Raw genomic sequence first — 21,112 nt, forward strand, 5'->3', positions numbered from 1 at the left:
TTACCTCTGGAACATGTGTCATATATACTTCACAGGTTTAGAAATCCTCTTGACTTCCATCTCAGAAGCATATATCAAACATCCTAAATCAATGCTGCATAACAGGTTGTCCATGCATCTAGACTATACACAACTTTTAAATAAGCCATTTAAAGTCCCTGAGTTACACATCACCTCTTTACACCATTTCCCCAGAAGTCATTGCGTGCTTTCTGGTTCACCAGTTCTTCTGTAACAGCACCCGTGGGTGATGTCATAAGGCATGTCACCCTCTTGTGCCCAAGTTTTGCTAGTTCCAGCTGGAAGCAGGTATCAGGACAGCACTTTGCCACACCAGAGGCAAACGGCCCTCAGGCATCTGGGCACACAAGTCTCTCTAAACCTCCCTTCAGAAGTTTGTTGTTGCTGCTGCTTGCATTTAAAAGAAAATTCGGTATTTCAGACTAAGCAAGGAACTTTGCCAATTAGAAGCAATTTTCAACAAATCATCATGATAGAGTACCAAAAGCAGAAGTATCAAATGTAAATAACTTGTAAACATTAGTGACATAGTAGTAGATTCAACTAACATGAATGACCAGAGAAAACTCACAATTCAGAAGTAGCCTTTTGTCATGAAGTCTTTATGGCTTGACAGAAAGAAAAGTTAGATTTGTTTTTTTTTTAAATGGTTAGTGCAATTTTTATTTGAGAGGTCAGCTATATGAAGAGTTAAACAGACGAATCCAGTATGACACCTCAGCTTCCAAGTTGTTTTTGAACCTGATCTGAAATATGTCACTGACTCTTACCTAGAGTCAAGGCATTTGCGATCTCAGGAATAAAGCCACAGCTATTTTCCCCTAGGAGATGGTGGCGGTGGGGTTAAGTTCTTGAAGGGATAATTCATATTTCATATAAAACAGAGGAAAGAAAGCTTAACAGCATCAGAAGGGCAGCTGTGTGCTTGGCCAGTACCTCTGCAATCCACACATACAGCTTCATCTAATACATAATTCATTTGGAAAGCTGAATGAAGGAAGGAGAAGTAGGCAGCCTCGTTGAAGAGATGGGTAATGCAGCATTTGAAAACAGTTCTTTCCTGGAAATCCAGACTTCTGCAAAGTAACCTTCGGCTTTTACACAAGGAGGGGCTACAAACTGCATATTCGCCAATACTGTCTCAGTTTAAGTCCTCCTCTCCTGCTATTTCATGCAAAGCAAGAATGAATATCCACGCTTCTATCCAAAGCAAAAAAAAAAAATCAGTGTGACTTTCCTTAACAGTGGTAATGGTGTTTATGGAGAATTTAAGTAGTGTACACCTTTTTGGAATCAGAAGTGAAGCTTCAAGACACTCACCATGTCTTCAACTTTTATCCAAGTTACCCATTCTGATTCAGGAGACACCACTAGGTGCTGGCACCACCATTTCCTTATACTTATTGCTTTTACAAGCTATATATTCATTCCAAGGACACCTAGTTCACTAGAGCATCTTTGCTCTTCCCCCTCATTTCTCTTCCAATACGAAGAACTCCCATTAACCCTGATGGAAGTCAACGTATGTTCACACAGGACATAATAGACCTTTTAAGGCTATATGGCTGACCAAACAGAAAAATACATATATGTTAACTGAAATTTTCTTCCATTTAGCAAAGGGTACCGAGTTTTAATTGAGACTCTTCAACCCGTTACCCTTACTTGCTTATATCCACCTTCTCCCTCTACCCCCTTAATATATGGGGAAGACTCACTGTGCTTCCCTAAGCAACACAAGAAATAGATCACATCAAGTTTGCTCCATAGACCAAAAGGTAAAAAAACAATAATAAAGGACAGACTGGTTCACAGTTAACTATAAATAAAAGTGCAATAAGTGTTCAAGTAGAGTGTAGAGTTTAAGCAAGCTGTACAACCACATTTGGCATAGTCATCTTTTAAAGGCTCTGCGTGGGTCCCTCCCATTACTGACAGCAGGGAGAAGAGGCTGAACACTATTAGCTGGTGCTGGATTTACAGGTCCTCGTCCATTGCCTCTCCCACTACCTGAATAAGTGTGGCCTTGATTATACATAAATGGAAATCCACTTGATTCAGGTCCAGTTTGTAAACCATTTCCTAAAAAGACAGGAAAAAAAGGTTATCACGAGTTCCATGGACTGAAATCACTGCTCCCTTATGTAAGTTTAGCAACAGGGAATGCATGGAGTTTGCAGCAACCAGCAAACCCTGAGCACCAGAAGGAAAAGCCTCTCTGGCACTGCAAGACCACAAACCACAGCTTTCCTTTCCCCCCTCCCAAACTACTTACCCTCCCATACCTAACCCCCACTTTTAACTAAAACAAGAAAGGTCAGAGTTGCATGCTGATTCTTTGCCCAGAAGAGAGACTGGAGTCTCATTAAACTAGACTGGTGCTTTCAGAAACATGCACTGGCCTGTAGGTCACACACTAAGATGTTCCAGAGGCAGCAGGTCAGAAGTAGTCAAGGAGAAATCAGCAAAAGAGCAGGGTACACAAAGCATCTTGCAGCATTCCCCACTACCAGGCACACAGAATAGAAAGCTGCCTTGTGAAGTGCAGCTACAGAAGTAGCTCAGCTAGCACCAAGTTCTCAGGAACTTGAACCTCGTAAGCATCACTGCTCATGTTTTGCCCATAGGAAGAGGGACAGAGCTGAAAAGGCAGAACGACAACAGGAAGCATGGGGAAGAAGGAAGAAACAAAGAGGAAATCATTGCATTTAAAGACACCACAAGAAGCAGGAAGAGAAAAAAGGGGGTTTGGAAGATTGCATGAGGTCAGTGAAAACAGCTCTTCACCACCCAAAGCAGGGACACGAAGGGAATTCTTACACACTAATGGGGCTGAAAGCCTACTTGCCTCACCCTGCCACTGAGGAAAGACTGGCCTGAAAGCACTGCCCTTCTTTGCTCAGAATCATTTATTTTCAAAGGAACAGAAAGGGTTCGTAAGAGAAGTAAAATAAGAGAAATGAAAATCATGCTGCTAAAGAGGAAAGCAGACAGTCACTGAATTGACATGACATAGTGCTTTTTAACAGGAAGTTATGAATCAGTTTGCTGTCATCCACCAGCAGAGCTTAGCAACACAACACCAGGCACCAGGCCTGGGCATCGCATAGGCAGGCCATAACTAAGGTTCCCTCTCAGCTTACAGCCACTCAGGTCTTTGAAGCATTTTCTTAGATAAGATTCAATGCTTAAATATATTACAAAATGATCTAGCCAGCTCAAATATTGAAATTCAGATTACTGTCACTTGTGTTTTGAGGAGCTAACCTGGTAGGAATGCCAAGGTGACCGGCGAGATTAAATAAGTAATTTTTAAAGCCATGGTCTCAGGTGGCTTAAAAATAGCATTTCAAGTGCTGCAAAAACTCTTTGAAAGCATCACAACAGTTTAGGATTAGTCAAGTCCTTTCACATGATACAGGCACCTTGAATATTCTGGTCTCTTCCTCTTCTAGGGAAGACATCCTGGAACCATTATTCAGGAAATATTCATGCTTATGTACTTGCAGGTTCAGGCCCCAATCTAAAAGACTTATTAGAGCATAGCACACTTTTGCCCCAGAGTAAAGAACCCTAAGGAAAATCAATTTCTTTTTAGTCCCATTAAGTGTTTCTCATCCTTTCACAAAACAAAAAACTTACCCAGTGGCCCGAAAGTACAAGAACCCATATTACTTGATGCAGAACTATTATTCTGTTCACCCTGTGCCTTCAGAGGAATGAAAAAAGAAAAGACAAGACATGGATCAGAGAAATTTCACATTTTTGCAGAAAAAGGATGATTTTTTTCCTGTATTCTTATTGTAGCTCCACATGGAATTTATCTGCTACTCTAATTATTGGCTCATTTTTGCCTATTTATCACCTCAAATCCATTTTTCCAGAAGTCACATCTGATCACAGCCTAGTATGAAGGATTCAGAACAATGAGAACTTTATGCCAGAAGCCTCAGACAAGTTTAACATACCAGTTTGTTCTGCCCGATGTGTTCTGAGTTGGGCTCACTGAAGTTTGGCACTTCTGAATATACCATGCAGAACCTGGGGAGAAATTAGGATTATGAGGAAGTTCTAAAACCATTTTTTAAGAGTTCTCAACTCCACAGCTCAAAGAGCATATGTTCTTGACATATCCTATCACCTTGAAGTAACTAATCCAGACCCCATTGTTCAGGGAGTATCCCTAGGTATTAAAAGGCTCTTTGACCCTTTTATACACTTGTAGCAAACCTGTCACATCTTCCTTGTGAGGGTATTTCAGTCAAGCAGAGGCAAGTACACATTTACTCTAGGAGGCTAAATGGCCTAAAGAAAACAAAAGGTGATGAAAGGGCTCCCTTCACCTCTTTTCCAGCTGCGCAATCTTGTCCAGCACCCACTTACAAGGTCACCTGAGGCACAGAGCCACCCAGCCTGCTCCCAGACTGTGGCTGCATTAGATCTCTAGGGAAAACTTACACACTCCCACACATTCCCATGCTATGGAGTGCCTCATTAACATAATAGCACAGAGGAGTCCAAAACAGGGAGTGAAATGCAAAGCATCCTTTTCCACTCAAGGGGACTATGGAAGAATAGGCCCAGCAACTCACCACAGGGAAATTATGGCAGAGGGAAAGAAAGATCTGAATCATCCTACAGCTTGGACTGGTTAAGCAGAAGTGGAGCTCCCACCTCCTGCTGGGAGGCACAGCCCTGACGAGGACTCACCTCACTCCAGCCTGCTGGAGAGTAAACCCACCAGATGACACTTCTGAGGCGATGGCTTTGCACCAAAGAAAATCTGCAGGTCATCCCTCACAAAATCCAGCTGAGCACTAGGCATTTTTGAACCATCCGAGAAGAGAGGTGGCCACCCCACAGCCACAGTTCCCTGATGACTACAAGGCCTCCTACAGTACTTTGTGCAACAGCAAAAGTACTCTTCTGGTTAGATAATTTTGCTATTTTTCCTGTTGCTAGTCAAGTATGTTACTCATGTTGTTCTTCGTCAGGAGGAGTTGCTGCCTCAGTTTGTGGGCAGTTTAAAGAAGGTTTAATGAGGCTTGCTTCTGTTTAGATATGATTCACTGGAATTACCTTTGTCTTCCTTCTTTGCACTGCTTGTCTCTACAGCATGATGCACACACACACAAGACTTCCACCAAAATAAAGTGGTTATTCAAGCTGAGGCCTAGGTAAGCAATGCAAATTAAGTCCCTTATCATTTATACAGTTCCCCCCTCCACATAAAACCTAGACCTGTACCATGACAGGGGACCATATTCCTCAGTATACCTAGAATCCAGAAAGGGTCAGAGCTCATTACCACAACAGCATGTAAAAACTCACACCACAGTTGCCTGTACTGAACCTATCCACAACCAACCAACAGCCTTTTGCTGCCCATTTACTAAGAGCCACCATGTCTTATGTTTACCACGACACTCTGCTGAGAACAGGACATACCGCCACAAGTATAAACATGCAATACTTACTCCCCAATTTTATGCAGCTCGCCTCCTCGTCCTGTGTAAAGTGTCAGGCAACCTTTCCACAGAGATGCGTACCTGCCCAAGAAGCAGCAAAGCAGTGTCTTAGCAAATGAGAAATACCACTATTGAAAAAGAAACTAGAAGCATGCCATCTTCCAAGAGTTAGTATTACTACATGAATGGACTAAAACAAATTCCCAGGGACCACAACTTCACCATGCTAAAATTTTATAGATCCCTATGTTTTACTTCTAGCAAAAGGTACTGGAAGCTCAGCTGACTCCTTTGGCTGCTTTCCTGGAATTGCCAATTATTTTGAGATTCGATGCTCTTTCCTTGGCTGAAGCAGCCCTTTTGACTGTTCTTGCAGATGAAAGGCATCTTGCCAAAAGCAGTATCTCTGTGTGTTACCATTCACTGACAACTTTTGGTTCCGCTTTCAGCGGGAGCCAGGAAAAATTACCTTTGTTCACTGCAGAATGTAAATACTGCTACTGAATATGCATAATAGGAAGTGCTTACTTTTTTCGTGTAGGTCCTCACCAGGTTTTTTTAAAGGCACAAGTTTGACCATCAGATTCCAAGTGACATACAGAAATGCAATGAAATCACATTTTGATTGCGGAAACATTCACTTACAAGACAGCACAAGTGTGCTCTAGTCTTCATAGTGGCACTTGACTTCAAGCACTGGAATGCGAGTTATGCAAAACTTTCTGCATAACTGTTCCTTTCAGTAAGGGGCATCACGTATGCAAAGATAATGAAAATGCAGACCAGCAACCTAGGTGCAGCACAACGGAGTTAACAGAAATATGGGTGTCTTCTAGCAAAGGAAGAATTTCTAGCAAAATTGCTGGGAGCCCCAGCAATTGCACTCAGGAGTCACAGATAGCCTGGACAAGTCACCACTTCCTTATGCTCTGGGTCTATCTCTGGAACATAGATAACAAACCTTCCTCTTGCCCTTTGCCTTATCTGCTGAGACTGGGAGCCATCCAGCTGCACAATGGGCCTTGAGCAGAGGCAGCAGGGAGAAGCCAGGCTGGCAGAACAGGACCATAATGCCAATTCAACGACAACCCTCTCTGTACTTCAGCATGAGCAATAAAGCATAGTATCTAGTTATGGTGCCTGTCTCAGGAGTCTTACATCTAGAAGCAGGATTACTGCTCTTCACTTCATAATGCTACCTTTCACTTCAAAGATTCCCTTCTATGCTTAACCAGCTAGCTGGCCTGTCTTGTTGCAAAGCACAAAGGAAAAGAGCTACCAAATAATAAATGTAAGTCAAACATACATTTACTAGGACAAGACCCAGCAAATCATGGGACTGATAACCTCCAGCACAAAGTTATTCTATGTATGCAAGCATTTGGTTTTGTCTTGGAAAGAGCTGGCCACAAGGCACTAAACTCCAGAACTAACTTCAAATTTAGAAATATTAACTGCAGCAGCTTCCTGTAAATGAGCCAATCAGCCAATGACAAAAATCTGCAAAAGCAGATGCTTGCTGAAGAATGCATCTACAGCTTGAAATCCAGCAGAAAAAAAAAAGCACCATGGTTACATGTGGGGCCTAGTTAAGCTTTTCTGCTTGTATCACTGAGCATCCTGCACTGAAAAGTCAGATTAGCCTACAGAGCTGAAATCTACCTGCCTTGCAATGGCAACATCACACACAAATTAATCCTATCTGAGTTAAGTATAAAACTGTGTTTGGAGAACCTTGTATGTCAGTGTGAGGGTGTTTTTCTTAATATGAGAACCTAACAAGAATGTATTTAGATTCTTGCCATTTCACTCACTACACAGTCCTAAGTCAGCATGCAATTCATGTAAATGAAGGCATGAATTAGACATCCACCAGGAACAGTGATGTCAGTTCAGAAATTTAACTCATACAAGCCAAACTCAATTTTTGACATTAAGGGATCCAATGACCCTCTCATTTTTTGCACTGGAACACCCAAGCAGCTACCATAAGCCAGTCACAGAGCCGAGTGCAGTAGCAGTGCTGAACAATATCACTGTTAATTTGTCTCAACATCATCTATGCACAGGGCTTTGTGCTGGCCCAGAGCTCTGGTTTAGTTCCACCCACCTCGGCACCCCAGCACTCCACGTGCTCTCCACGCAAGCAGGCTTCCCCAGAACCACCTCTGCCGAGGAGTCAGGCTATGTCGTGTAAAAGGAGATTTGCATAGGAGGAAGCAGGCGTAGTCCTGGTGGCAAGGGTCATCCAATTTCACTCCAAAACCAAGAATTACACTCAAATGAACTAAAGAGCAGCTCAGTTAGCAGCTCCACTGAACAACATTTTACGTACTTTCTCATAAAAAACAAATTAAAAGGACCTTACACTGTAGTTCTACTGTCTCCGAGTGTTGTAGGCCAAAGGATCAGTGCAATAGATTTCTAAGCATAACCTAACTGGCACCAAGAACTCAAATGAAAGTGACTATCACTTCGCTACTGACAATTTAAGTGACATGGCAAAGGACTTTCAAATTGAAACTAATATTCTTTCTCACAGATAATAAACATAAGGGTTTGGGTTTTTTTAAAATTAAACCAGCTCTGAGATAGATGAACTGCACCTAAGCAAACTAATATGCTCTACAGTGTAGCCCTAGTATGAATTTTTACAGTGAATTTGAAAAGCTTCTCCTCTGCCTGCCATTTCTGTTAAGTCCACTGCAATGAAAAGCAACTTTTCTGCATGAGGGACATTCATCACTCCCTCCTTTCATTAAGGAGCTGACTGCTAGGGTAAAGAAATGGCTGTAAAAATAAGAACATGCTTTTAACTTCCCTGCTTGACTTACAGACCAGGACCGGCTGTTGCATTTCTCCCCACTACCACCCGACAGAAATATTTTCCTAAGGAGCTTTTTTTAAAGCCAAACCAAGTCTTTTAAACACCACCTCTTGGTGAAAAATACAAACCCTTCCTAGGCATCTACTAGATCGTATGCTCACGCTAGGCATGTCCTGGGGTGGAGGAGAAGGTTTTAATTTGGCAAGTGATCTCAGGGTGCTGCCTCGACAACAAGGAGCCAGTCCAAAGGGGTGGGGTGGGGAGCTGCGTTGTCATCCGTGCCTTTAGAAAGGCGGCCGAGCCTGCTCGCAGCCCCCCACCGCCGCCGCTCCGTGACAAAGGCCCCCGCCCGACCCGGCGCTGCCCTGGCCGGGGCGGGGAGCGGGGCGGCGGGCCCGGCCCCATACCCACCCTCTGGTCAGGCGGATGATGTCCCCCGGCTGGATGAGGCCGCCGATCTCGTCCCACACGGAGATGGTGATGCTGCCCGTCTTGTCCGCCACTTTGCAGGACCTCACCTCGTGCCCGTCCTTCGTCTTGGTGACTCGCCCTGCGGGGAGAAGCGCGGCTGAGGGGGGGGAGGGGGGGGGGCACGGACACACTGCCCCGCTACCCCCCCCACCACACACACGCGGGAGACGCGTGGGCGGCCCGGGGGTGGGGCGTGCCGGGAGCCACTTACCGATCTCCAGCACAATAAAGACGACATTTAAGTTTTTCAGTCCGGGTTTTATGTCTTTTATGAGGTGGTACGTATCGCTCGCCGCGCTCATGCTGCGGCCGGCGCGGGGGGCAGGGCTGGCGGGACGGGCCGAGCCCGCATCCCGCGGGGGAGCGGCGGCAGCGGCGGCACAGGGCCGGGGGGCACCGACAGCCCTCACAGGGGACGGGGACACGGGCACCGAGGGGCTGCGCGGTTACTATGCGTCACGCCCGACCCCCACCGCTCCCTCTCCCGACCGACGCCACGAACGCAGCCCCCACCCAGCCTCCCGCTCCCGCCGGCACTGAGGAGCACATGTGCGCTGCGCTCGCTTTTATACCGACCGGGCGGGACCACCCCAGGCGCCGGGCGGGGGGGCGGGGAGGACGGGGCCGAATGGAACCGTCCGGGGCACGCGGAGCGCCGGGACTGGACAACAGGCGGGCGCGAGCCGGCGCCGCGCGCTGATTGGGCGGGGCCGCGGCCATCTTCTCCGTTCCCCGGCGCGGCAGAGCTGGGCGGGGCCCGGCCGAGTTCAGGCCCGCGCCGAGTCACCGGGCGCTGTGGCTCGGGTCGCTCGCTCCCTTCTCCCCACGCAGGCAGCCCTGCAGTGCCTCGAGCGCGGCCGGTGGGGCAGAGGGGAGTTAGGAAGCGATTCGCCTCCTTCCCGCGCCATTTTAAGGCACGGTTGCAACACCGAGAGGGGTCTTGTCATAGAGATGTCCCGGAGGGCGATTCCCGGCAGTTCTGGTCTCCCTCACTGAAAAAAAACCGCGTTTAGGAGAAGTATGTATCCATGGGGACATCGGCTAAGCGAGGCTGTGATATCACACGGGAAGGCTGATTCTGGTCTCCACCACGCAGAAGTGGCCGAGGTGGGGGCCGAAGGGAGGAGCAGCGGGGCAGTGGTGCTGCGTCGTGGCACCCGGTGACTTCGCAGGGCTGCACCACATCATAGTGCTCCCGAAACCAAATGCTCGGTGGACGAAGGGAAAATCCAGGGTTATGCAGCACCGTGCTTTCAGCTTTTCTGTGACAAAAATGAGAGCCTAAAACCTGTTGAGCACGAAAAAGGCTGTCAAAACACCCTGAACTCTGCTAGGAGCCACCTGTGGAGACGTTACTCTGCGCTTGGCTACAGGCGGGAGGGCAGCTTCTCCAAGGGGAAAAGCCATCTAGGTGGTGAAACAACAAGTCCCCTCAGCCTTGTGACATGCTAAGCTGGGGGGTTCTGAGGAGATAGACCCCTGCCACAGAACAGTCTGAAAATGTGCAGATGGTTCTGTAATTCAGCTCTCCCTCTTAGGAAAGGTAGCAGAGCAGTGTATATGCACTTTGCTTCTCCTTTTCAGACCCAGACTTAGCTAGCTGGGCTTTCCCCTTCTATTTCTGTAATCAGAAATCCATAGATGACAGCAGTTGTGAAATGCTTGGCCACACGTTCTGCCACACTGGAGCTCTCTGGTCCAACAAGTGTTGTGCAATGCTTATCTGTAGGCAGTGGAGCAGCCCTGCTGGGTGCAACTCGCTTGGAATAAAACACGCTGTTTGTAAGAATCTGAGAGGAAGGCAGCATGAGACACAGGAGAATTTGCTTAAAGCCTCGAATAGCTTAATCCAATTCTGTCCAAAATAATTCAGTCGGTGCAATTGGGGGGAGGTGGGGGTGACAGACTCACTCGGTGGCCTCTCTCCTGACTGTCTCTATAACTTTAATCTGGTAATGCTAAAACCTTCAGGTGATCATCTGTGTGTCAGGAGATGAATGGCTTTAATTTAGTCACTTGGGAAAGAGTTCAAACCAAGCTCCAGGAATGACAGTGTCCTTGGCAAAGGCTGGAGAAAAATACCTCTATCCGTAGAACTGGTAAAATTTTTCCATACAGACGGAGTTTTTCTGCCTTCCTCTCCACCTTTTGTTTGCCCCATCTGTTTCAAGCCCTTGGGAAAGACTAATTTTGTATCTTGTGTTTACAGCCCCAAGTACAGTAGGACTCTGTCCTGGATCACTCACTGGGCCCTACCAAAACAAAGCATGACTCTTGGTACTGAAACATCTGGGACAGGACAGCTGAAGGCTGTATGATGCTCTGCCTCATAATGAGCAACCCTATGGAAAACCTCCACAACCAGTCCCAGCTCTTGGGTTCTGACTTACTAGGAGGAGGAAAAAAAAAAAGTGGATCATACAGCAAATCTCATTGGAGATTTGAGGAGAAACCTTTATTTTCCAAGAAAAAAACAGTTGAAAAGAATACTCACCTTATGGCAAGTCTTGGGCAGAGAGCAAGTCATGAGAGTGGTTAGCTCAAAAGCAGAAAGCACTAAAAAACGCTTCACCAAGGACATGCTTCTAGTCATGTGTCACCAGTAAGGTAGTTTCAAGTGAACATCTGTCCAGGAAAGCGGCTAGGAGAAGTGCAAAGGACATCAGACCTGGGCTACCAAGCCACCTTGCTGTGGTAGTCAGCATACTTGCAAATAGGCAGTCAGGCTACCTTTGTGTCAGTGAGTGCAACCACTTCTCTAACACATCGCGCCCAGGCTGCCTGGTGCTCATCAGCCAGCACAGAGCCACCAGGCCTGCAGCAGAGAGCGCAGGGACCAACAGTGGCACAGAAGGAGCTGCATTTATTTTATACTAAGGTTAAGTTTAAAGCTGGTAGGAAGAGGTTTAAACTAGAAATGACAATACAGCAGGGCCCAAGCAATCTAGAAGAGTTCAAGAGCACACTGACAACACCCCTCTGGCACAGGTGATCAAGAAGCTAACAAGGAAGGGTGCTGTCCTGGACCTCATACTTAATAAACAAGGAAGAACTGGTTGGGGACATGAAGGCGGGGTCAGCACTGGGTACAGTGACCATGAGATGGGGGAGTTCAGGATACTAAGGGGAAAGTGGGGCGAAAGGCAGGACCACAACTCTGACTTTGAAGAGAAGACTAGCCTCATCAGAGGTCTGCTTGTGATGTGGTCCTGGAGAGCACAGGGGTCCAGAAAAGCTGGCTGGCTTTGAAAGATCACTTCCTCCAAGCTCAAGGACAGTCCATCCCAACAAGTAGGAAATCAAGCACAGGTGGCGGGAGGAAGGCAGACTCTTTGGTAGTGCTCACTGGCAGGATAAGAGGCACAAATTGAAACGTATCAGATACCATCTGCACACAATAAAACTTTTTTTTTCACTGTGAGGGTGCTCAAAAACTGGAGTAGGCTGCCCAGAAAGGTTGTGAAGTCTCCATCCATGGAGATACTCAAAACCCAACTGGACGCCAGCCTTGGCAACCTGCTCTAGCTCACCCTGCTTGATGGAGGTTGGACTGGATGATCACAAGAGCTCCCAACCAGCTTCATCAATTCTGTGATTCTGTGAAATACTTCCTATCTGTCTTCTCAAATGCAAGAAGAGACATAGAGCTCCAGAAAGCTTGATGTGTGGAGTAGGAAAGCAAGGTCACAAACTCCCTCTATCCATAAGGGGTTGGGACTGCACTGGGAAGACACAGCTGGTCACCTTCTCTGTTACTGTTGGGGAGGTACGTGTTCATTCCAGATTCATTTTAAGGCAGTATTTACAGTGTCTGCTCCACCAGTGATGAACAATTTTGCTCTGTTTCACAAAGAGACACTTAAAATCTTGCTCATATTTTTTTGTCATTCCAATTGCCATCCCCTGAGAGTGCCCTTGGTATTATCCAGCAGTGACTGAACAATTCCTATTTGCTGTGAAGGTGACCTATAAAGCAAAACAGTTTTTTTTTTTTCCCCTGCTTCTTTATAATATATAAAGAAAACAGAATTATTATTAATTTATTTTGTTTTTCTAGCGTCTTTCCTACTTCTTTTTTAACCTCAGAACCATAAGGCTATCAAGTTGCAGCTGTGGATGATGGAAGCACCAGCTTCCTGACTGACTCCTCACTGGAGTCAGTCTTCCACACCAGGAGGAGCACAGAGAGTTTTGCTGCAGGTGTATCTTCAGCTACAGGAGCTTCCAGAAGACTCACAAATACCCCATAAAAACAGGTAGGCCTAAAAAGAACTCTGGAAGCCACAACAGCAATATGTGAAGGCAAGATAGAAGGGAGAGATGTATTATCAGTATCTGGAGTTCCTGCAATAACCCGGTCCTGAAATACGTTAAGGAGCGCTGACAGCATGAGTGGGTCACACTGAGACAGAGCACCAAAACTTTGCTCGTGCAGTTCACAGGAGCAACAGGGAATGTGTCAAATAAGCTGTGACCACAGCCAAATCAGGAGCCTTTCCATCACTGGGGGAGCTGAATGTCTGTGTGCCACTCAGTCAGTGTCTTACCACACAAGCCAAATTTAGCCCACAATGAATGTCTGCAGCAGGGATTCCACTGATGAAGTTAAATCTGTTTCCAAGCTCATTTGCTTGCTGCAGACTATTTTCTTCTGTGTGCAAGATATAAGTGGTTGTAGGCTAAGACTCATGGGGAGGTTTCAGTCCAAAGCAAAATCAGGGTTGAGTTGTTAAAAGAGTTCTTAGCAGTTGCAAGTCTGGCAAAAATCCCATGCATCTCAGCGTGGCTGGGATTTCACCCTCTGGTTGTAATGGAGTTCCGCCAGCAGAGACATTGGTCCAAACTCCCCCTTTCCTGTCAGTCGCTCAGTATTCAGGGCTGCTGGAGTCCCAGAGTAGATCCTCCTGCAAGAAATCTGCCAGCAAGAGCAAGAGCTGATGTTTAATATTTTATTGCACACAGAGATTAAAAATGTACAGAAGCCTGCAAACACCACCTTTAACTAAGCCTTACCAGGCCATTACCATACGTCTGACAATCTCCTAAATTAAGCTGCAGGTTTGGTCAGCTGTTTTTTAACATCAGTGACTCTTCAGCACCCATTTAACAAGCTGGCTCCCAGTCTGGCATTCTGGAAACCCCAGAAAACAGTGGTTCGGGTGCCTTCAGCATCTCTTGAGCAGCATCAGCCATCGGGGTCAGGAGTTCCCTCAGGAAATATGGATGACTCCAGGGGAAGCCACAAAGGCTTGAGAGGAACTTCAGCCAGAAGTCAGTGGGACAGATGCAGTGGGGAATCCCCATTCTGTTGGGGTCAGAGGTAGTTCCATGCATCAAGTCCTGCTCCTGGCTCAGGAACACGGATCTGAGCTGCCTGCTGCCCCACCTGCCTCAGGGCAGTGTACCTGCATGATGCCTGAAGCAGGAAGGACTGCCAGGTGTCTGACGCTGGGATTGCGGGCAGCTCTGTCTGCCTACCTAGCTGTTAGCTAAGGAAGCTGACGAGTACCAGGGCACTGTAACGTGCCACAGAAAAAAACCCCATGCATTGCAAAGTAAACATTCTGAATTTGCAGCATTCTTGCCAAAGGAGCCACGTGCGTGTTCTGCAGCACTAAGGTAACCTTTTCTTCCTGGGCTCCACACATTTTAGCAGATGTTTTCATTTGGGAACTCAGTCCTGGGAGGCGTTTATGGAACTTCTTTACTTCCCTTTTTCAATTAATCCCTCACACATCAGTAGGATGACTTACATGAAAACTCTGATGTGGGGCAATTCTAGGGCATCATTCCTGCTCAGCTGTGAATCTGGGCTTGGCCCAGAGGAATTTGAGTCTAAATTTGCCCCATACAGCTGGAAAGCATAGGAGCTAGTGCCTCCTCAGGTTTTCAGTTAGAGATCTGAAGGACTATGTACAACAAGTCTCAAAAGATTTGTGGGCTTAAAGCCCACTAACATTCACAATTGCTGGTTCTTAGGTCTCCAGTGAGTGCTATAGCAAAACCCAGACCTCACAGCCTTGCTCCATCACCAGACTGGTCTTTACTTAAAAGGTTTAACAAGTGCAGATGGGGGGATTAGCACTTTCCCACTGTAGCTATGCCAGAATAACCCCCACGCTGTTCACAAGGACACCAGTTACAGTCGCGTAAACCAGTACAGTAACTCTTTTTTACATAGGGAAAATAGCAGCTTTACACCAAGAAAAACATGAAGTGATCCCTTAAACTAGCCCCGCTGCCGTGGTTGGTTGGCTGATAAAAGACACAAATGCTTGAAGTCAGAGGAGGAAGGCGGTCCCACTGGGGCACAGAGCTCTGCACAGACCTCTGCCTTTCCCCCAAGTGAGCTGAGTCACTTGTTTCAAACACACACAAGTGGCTCAGTGCAGGGCAGTCAGCGCTAGGGAGTTGTCTGAAGTGGCTCAGAAACCCCTAAAATACCAGCAAGGCAAGCCCTTTCCTATCTGTTTTAGCCAAGGGAGGCAACATTTCAAAAGGCTTTGCACATGGCTTCTTTTGCCAGCCCTGATTCTGCCAGGGGTCATTCCTGCAGCCTAGCCCACAAGTTTGTCCCATGACACCCCCATGGCAGCAACACATGCCCTTAGAGATGAGAATGATCTCTTAACTCTTTCCAGACCAGGAAGGGTTTTGCTTCTCACCTCTTCTCCAGTGCCTGAAGGAGGTATGCAGGCAGCCCACATCACCCTGTCTGCTGGCTGGCTCCACAGGGGCTAATGGGCTGGAAGTTCAGTGCTGGTCTTGCATCACCTAATGCTGACCTTCAAAAGAAAAATAGGGGATTTATGTCCAGGAAGGAGGCTTTGAAGATTTAATTTGGTTTGGATTTAATTTTTGTAATGAGGATTTGGGCTTTTTTTTCTATGTTCTTTTTTCTTTTTTTTTTCTCTGTCACAGTGTCTGCCTTTTCCTGAAAGTTTGTTGGTGGTCTTAAAAACATGGACATCTACCTTTCTCAAATCTTAATAAGCAATAGAGTGTGTTAAAGATGGAAAAACCCGATCTTCCCGCAGGTCTGTTCCCTAAGCAGAGGAACCACGTTTTGTTCGCACTGCCACAGAGCTGGATGAAGATGTGGTGACCCCTGCCCTGCACCAGGTGCTCACCACCCCTCCTCCCTGACCTCCCAGCACTGCTCCATGTGTGACCGCTGCATTCCTGTTAGGTAGACAGCTTCCCTAACAAGTCAGAAGCGGCTGCAACACATGGTGGAAAAAGGGGGGTGCGGTGCTGGGATGAGTAACTGTGGGAATATTAGCCCAACCCTCCATGCTGTGCAAACAACACAGCTGTGCTGCCGGTGATGTGGCTTATAGCTGGCAGGCGCAGGGCACGGAGCAAGCTGGTATCTGCAGAAGAGCATGTAGACACAGTCTCAGTTGTTTAGCTCTGTGTTAACAGTGAAAAACAAATCCTGAGCAGAGTGAACAAATCTCATCATGGCAAAGTGCTTCATAAATTACTAATTCAGCCTCCTGCAGACTGATTGGGAATCAAGCAGTTTACCTCAGAGTACGACACATTTTTCTATTTCGCCTTCTCCCTGTGGCACCTGTAGATATATTCTGATGTGCAAAGCTTTGTGTCAGTGACTAATGACTACCAAACAGTTGCTGCAGATTTCCATAGGCCGTACATTATCACTCCTCTTTTCAACATCAGGAAAAGACCTAAGAACCATCCACCTGGGCCAAAAAGGGTCAGCAGATAAAAAAACATTCTTTCAGAACATCAAGCCTGGCACTGAGGCACATTTCAAGTGCCACTGGCAACACAAAGAGGTTTTGCACCACAGCTTTTGCATTCCTACTTCCATTTTCTGACCATATTGACCAAAATCGACATTCCTGCCCAGATGGGATGACAAAGGAAACTGTTCCTTCCAAAAGCCACCGATGTACGTGAAATCAAATGGATACTCCAAGCAGTCCTTTCTGATGAGCGCCTCTGGGAAGATGCTACGTGCAACAAACCAAGTTGTAGTTTGGGATATTTTTAAAGGGGGGGAGGGGGGGAAGCCTAACTCATAGTGATAATGCGTTTGCAGGAACCATTTTACTGCAATCTGCGTTGTGCATCGTGTTGTGTTAGGGTGTAGGAGGGATGGAAAAATAAACGGAGAACAGTGAAAGCTTCCTAGGGCTTCCCAGCTCTTTGACTTGCTGATGACTGACAAATCATTCAGGAACACAGGTTCCTGGATATTCCTGAATAATCTAGGTAGGGCAGCTCAGAATGGGACCATCCACACTGCGAGTTACTTGGAAATAGATGTTGCTCTTTGAATTCAGACTCAAAGGCATGCACAGAGGAGGGCAACATGGCCGAGCTCTTCCGGGCATTGCACAATCAGGGATGGAGCCGTCCTGCTCCTTATGATCCCACAGAAACTCCAGGCATGAAAGCTGTGCAACAGGATATCAGGTTACAAGCCTCACATCATCAGCCGCAAACCAGCCGGTGATCATCCCCTCCTGGCATCTTACACCTTCCAGCAGGTTAACCTTTAGAGGCCTGATTTAGTTCTCACTGCAGTCTCTGGGAGCTCCTCTGAGAAGGCAATGCCCATGGAGTAGGCACCACGCAGTCAAAGAGGATTTTACCCACGCTTAAAAAAAAAAATATTTATCAGATGTCTCAGTGAATGCAGCTTCACTTTAGGAAAGAGGAGAGTGATTCCTCACCAGCACTGCTGGGGAAATGGTTATCCCAAGGCATCAGATGCCTTTACTGTTGTTATTTAAAGAGGTTTGCCAGTTGGGTGCATTTCCACAGCTGTAAAACTTGTACTACCATGAAATAAGGATTGTTTCTGTTCTGCTGGGTCTCCTTGACCAATAAAAGGCTTTAATAATAGTAAAATATCAGACACTCTCTTCATGTTGTGTAGCAAGTCGCTCCATTCCCTTCTTGTTACTTTCAGATATACGTAAAGGAGAACTAAAAATTCGATCCTTGTAGGGACTAATCTGTGAAGTCACTGGTGCTGCCAAGTATACTTTTTCCTGTTTAGGTTATATTTAAAGCATTTTTAAGAGTCTCATCTTTGCTGCAGGGTATTATTAGATAGTACTTAATAAAATATATTTTCTGTAAAAAGGTAATTAATTACTGGAATTAAGCTTAACAAGCAAACATAAATTTAAAAAGTCTTATATAGCTGGGGGACCAAAAATTCCTCCAGGTTTTTCAGTTTGCAGTTGTATTATCTATTGTTGCGGTAGTTTCATTAAGTTCTCCAGTCAAGCTAGACAATACTGAAATCTTAGCATACAAGAAAATTATTTTGTATTACAGATATTTCAAGCTTCTTTTGTAATTTATAAAGAAATAGAAGAGCATCAGTCCAACTGTTTTAGGTAAGCCATCTTTACTGTATGTGGATATTGACCTCCACCTGATACAGTCCAAAGGTTGTGCCTGGCGACTTGAACCCCAGGAGGAATCCTTAAAAATTCCACCCAACCACTTCAGAAAAATACCTTTAGGCTGAATACGATAGCAAGAAAAATCTGAATGACCCTACTTCGAATTTGAAACTTGGTTCTCTTTTTCTCTCACATCCCTGGAACGACTGGACTAACTGTGGAGCAAGTAATGTCAATGACAACAGTGAAAAAAGGGATGTTGCTGAAGTGGCAGCCACCTGAAGGCAACTCGTAACAAGTCTCCAGGAGATGGTTAACTGGCAGAGCCTTTGCTGGGCAGATGACCATGAGCCTAGAGTATAGTTCTTGCCATGTTGGTTTACTTCATATGATGAAGGCTTTAGTGTAATCAGAGTCTTTCATCTGTACCCTGGCTTGTCTGGACTCTGGACTTAAGTGTGAAAGACTAAGACCAAGACACGTTTATATGAAAGTTTTGTCTTACGCCTTCTACAGCAGTATTTTAGGTCCTGCTGGGTTTTCTGATTTTTCCTGGACTAAGAGGGAGTTTTTCCAGTAAGCCACACTACAGATTTGTTAGACTACTGTTTCATACACTGTTAAAATACTATTCAGGTAAACTAAAACAACCAACTTACCTTGCAATACTGATTAAACGAATAATATTCTGTACCTGTGTAGCATCTTTCATTGGATAGAATCCAGCCATGCTATCCATGGTATATTAACTTAACCTCTTGAAATGATTGTAAATTAATGGATATTATATTTGGCTAACAGATGAGGAGATATTAAGGAAAGTGGGTACCTTCTCAGTTTGGGACTTGTTAGATTTGGGGGTAAAATCTGTATTTTCCCAGTTGTATTGCAATATCTGCTGTTTCTTTCCAGAGGAAGAAAATGGCAAACTATCAAAATGGTCTCACCCCTGACATAAGTAGGAGTAGTACTTCATTCCCTGATAACATGTATTTTCCTGTGATATCCTCAACACATTTTACAGGTCTAGGTAAAGTCGATCTGCTTCTCCCTCCCACGTGGACTCACACACAGAGAGTGCGACTGAGAAAGTACTTACTGGGACATGTGTCTGTCCACGGAAAGTCTTCTGTTTCATCCAGTTTGTTTACTTCCCGTTGAATCATTAGGAAACACATCATCTGCTCGTTGTCTATGCAGTCGTGTAGTCCTCAGTCCCTTCTGACTGAGCTTCAGCTGCTGTGATGCAGAATTGAGAGACACGAACACCTCAATAACACGGTTCAATAATCCCCTAAATAAGTTAGGCACTGATTGTTGTCAGATGCTGGGTGAAAAAAGCTTCATAATGACACGTTGTGAGTATTTTGGGGTTCAGGTTTTCCATATTCAAGCTCATTTTTATCTTATGATAAAACAAGAGTTCTTAAAACGTTCATATAAGCCAGGCTTTAACCAGGTGTTAATTTCAGAAGCTTGATGGCGGCTTTCTGGTTTTGAAAGCCAGCCCTATACTGGAACTATAACGAAACTCTGCAACACACACGCTATTTTAAGAAAAACTCCTCATGACATTTGTCAGCCGAGCTACCAAGGCGAAATCACGGGCAGTCCGGCATAAAAGAGAGATGTGCATCAGATAGACCCTGCCCATCTGCAGTGCACAGGGACCATCAAGAAATACCTAGGCCACATTGCTGAGATCAAGGGTTTTGTTTAGCCTGACAGAAACCCTCTCAGCACAGCCCCAGGAAACCCCACTGGATTCCCAGCACTGGGAGCCGCTCCAGCAGTTCCCCCCCAGCCTCTCTGAAGCCTGCAGAGCAAGGGAGCTCCCTCCTCTGACGGCCTTTCTGCAAGCCTGCAGAACCACAGCGTCGGCTCTCTCCCTGCTGTTTATTCTTCCAAAATGCGTCTGTGTCAACACAACTGGGTTTCTTTTCCAGCCAGATAAGAAGAAATGGCTTTTTCTACCACAGCTCACTTCCCTAGGGTTAGGAACCGTGACATTTACATACATTTATCCCAGTCAATATTGCTGTATTTCTGAACAGGAATATCAGTAAATCCTGAAGAAGATTAAAAAAAAAAAGAAAAAAAATCCTACTGTTGTATTAGCCATTCCAGGTTCTCTCTCTATTAAAATTTTTATCCTCCACCTCCACATTCATTGAATTTGGTGGTCACTACCCCAGATAACACACATCTCGACTTTGCAGCTCTCCTTAATTAGCAGGTAGCAGAGCAACACGTAATTAGCACTAAGTGTTGCCTGTTTTCAGCCAAATGATGCACCAGGGGAGGATGCAGAGAGCTCACGTGGAGCAGATGTCACGCAAGCCACTCCATGCTGGTAGGGTGGTCATGCAGGCTCTTTTCCTGGGAGAGTTCATCAGGTGCAGGTTACCCAACACCTCACTAGAGAAGTGTGGGAATGATACAAGAGCATAGTTTTGATAGCCACCCTCTGATTTCATGGGGTTGATATGGCATGGAGGTGTCTGGTGTGCAAAATGCAGACCAGGTTAAGGGCTTTATAAATAGCCCCAGGCTTTCTATCACCCATCACTCCCCTTATCCCAGTAGCAAGAGGTATAACAGTGGCAGGAACCCCATTGCTAAAGGTGTACCAACAACTGAAATCAGCAGAGGTTACTAGTGCAAAACACTTTAATATCAAGACCTAAGACTGGGAAATAACGATTTTTTACCAAAGCATGAGTGAAGATGTGGCAAAACAGTTCCAGATCCTCAGGAATTTAATCCAACTGCTTCAGTTTGTCAAATGGAATAATAAAAAAAAAAACTCAAACAGTTGATTTTGGTTCAGCTTGGCATTAACAGGTATCTACCCGAGTTGCCAGAGTACTTCATAGGAACTACAGTTAAGTTATTTCATGCCCCTATTCTCCTACATGGACTGTGTCCCCATA

General features: G+C 45.7%; 1 protein-coding gene and 1 long non-coding RNA gene across 2 annotated transcripts; one reads left to right on the forward strand and one right to left on the reverse strand.

The window, feature by feature from the left end:
- Positions 1 to 464: 464 nt before the first annotated feature.
- Positions 465 to 9,325, reverse strand: NABP1 (nucleic acid binding protein 1). The gene is made up of 6 exons (XM_075093911.1): positions 8,999 to 9,325; positions 8,728 to 8,866; positions 5,499 to 5,570; positions 3,990 to 4,062; positions 3,664 to 3,730; positions 465 to 2,103 (listed from the first exon to the last, which is right to left on the reverse strand). The coding sequence occupies exons 1-6, from the start codon at positions 9,087 to 9,089 to the stop codon at positions 1,916 to 1,918; spliced, it is 630 nt and encodes a 209-aa protein (XP_074950012.1). The 5' UTR covers positions 9,090 to 9,325; the 3' UTR covers positions 465 to 1,915.
- A 143-nt stretch (positions 9,326 to 9,468) lies between these two features.
- LOC142057596 (uncharacterized) lies at positions 9,469 to 16,827 on the forward strand. The gene is made up of 3 exons (XR_012660689.1): positions 9,469 to 9,805; positions 12,874 to 13,043; positions 15,709 to 16,827. It is a non-coding gene; the product is annotated as an uncharacterized LOC142057596 (long non-coding RNA).
- The last annotated feature ends 4,285 nt before the right edge of the window (positions 16,828 to 21,112 follow it).

The sequence above is a fragment of the Phalacrocorax aristotelis genome, chromosome 5 (assembly GCF_949628215.1).
Source record: "Phalacrocorax aristotelis chromosome 5, bGulAri2.1, whole genome shotgun sequence".
Classification (NCBI taxonomy): domain Eukaryota; kingdom Metazoa; phylum Chordata; class Aves; order Suliformes; family Phalacrocoracidae; genus Phalacrocorax; species Phalacrocorax aristotelis.

Excerpts from the sequence above, each read along its gene's own strand:
- NABP1 (XM_075093911.1), bottom strand. The coding sequence starts at position 9,089 with ATGAGCGCGGCGAGCGATACGTACCACCTCATAAAAGACATAAAACCC. Across the intron at positions 8,867-8,998 it reads CTTTATTGTGCTGGAGATCG|GGCGAGTCACCAAGACGAAG; the intron begins GTAAGTGGCTCC and ends TTCTCCCCGCAG. Across the intron at positions 2,104-3,663 it reads TTGTACTTTCGGGCCACTGG|GAAATGGTTTACAAACTGGA; the intron begins GTAAGTTTTTTG and ends CTGTCTTTTTAG.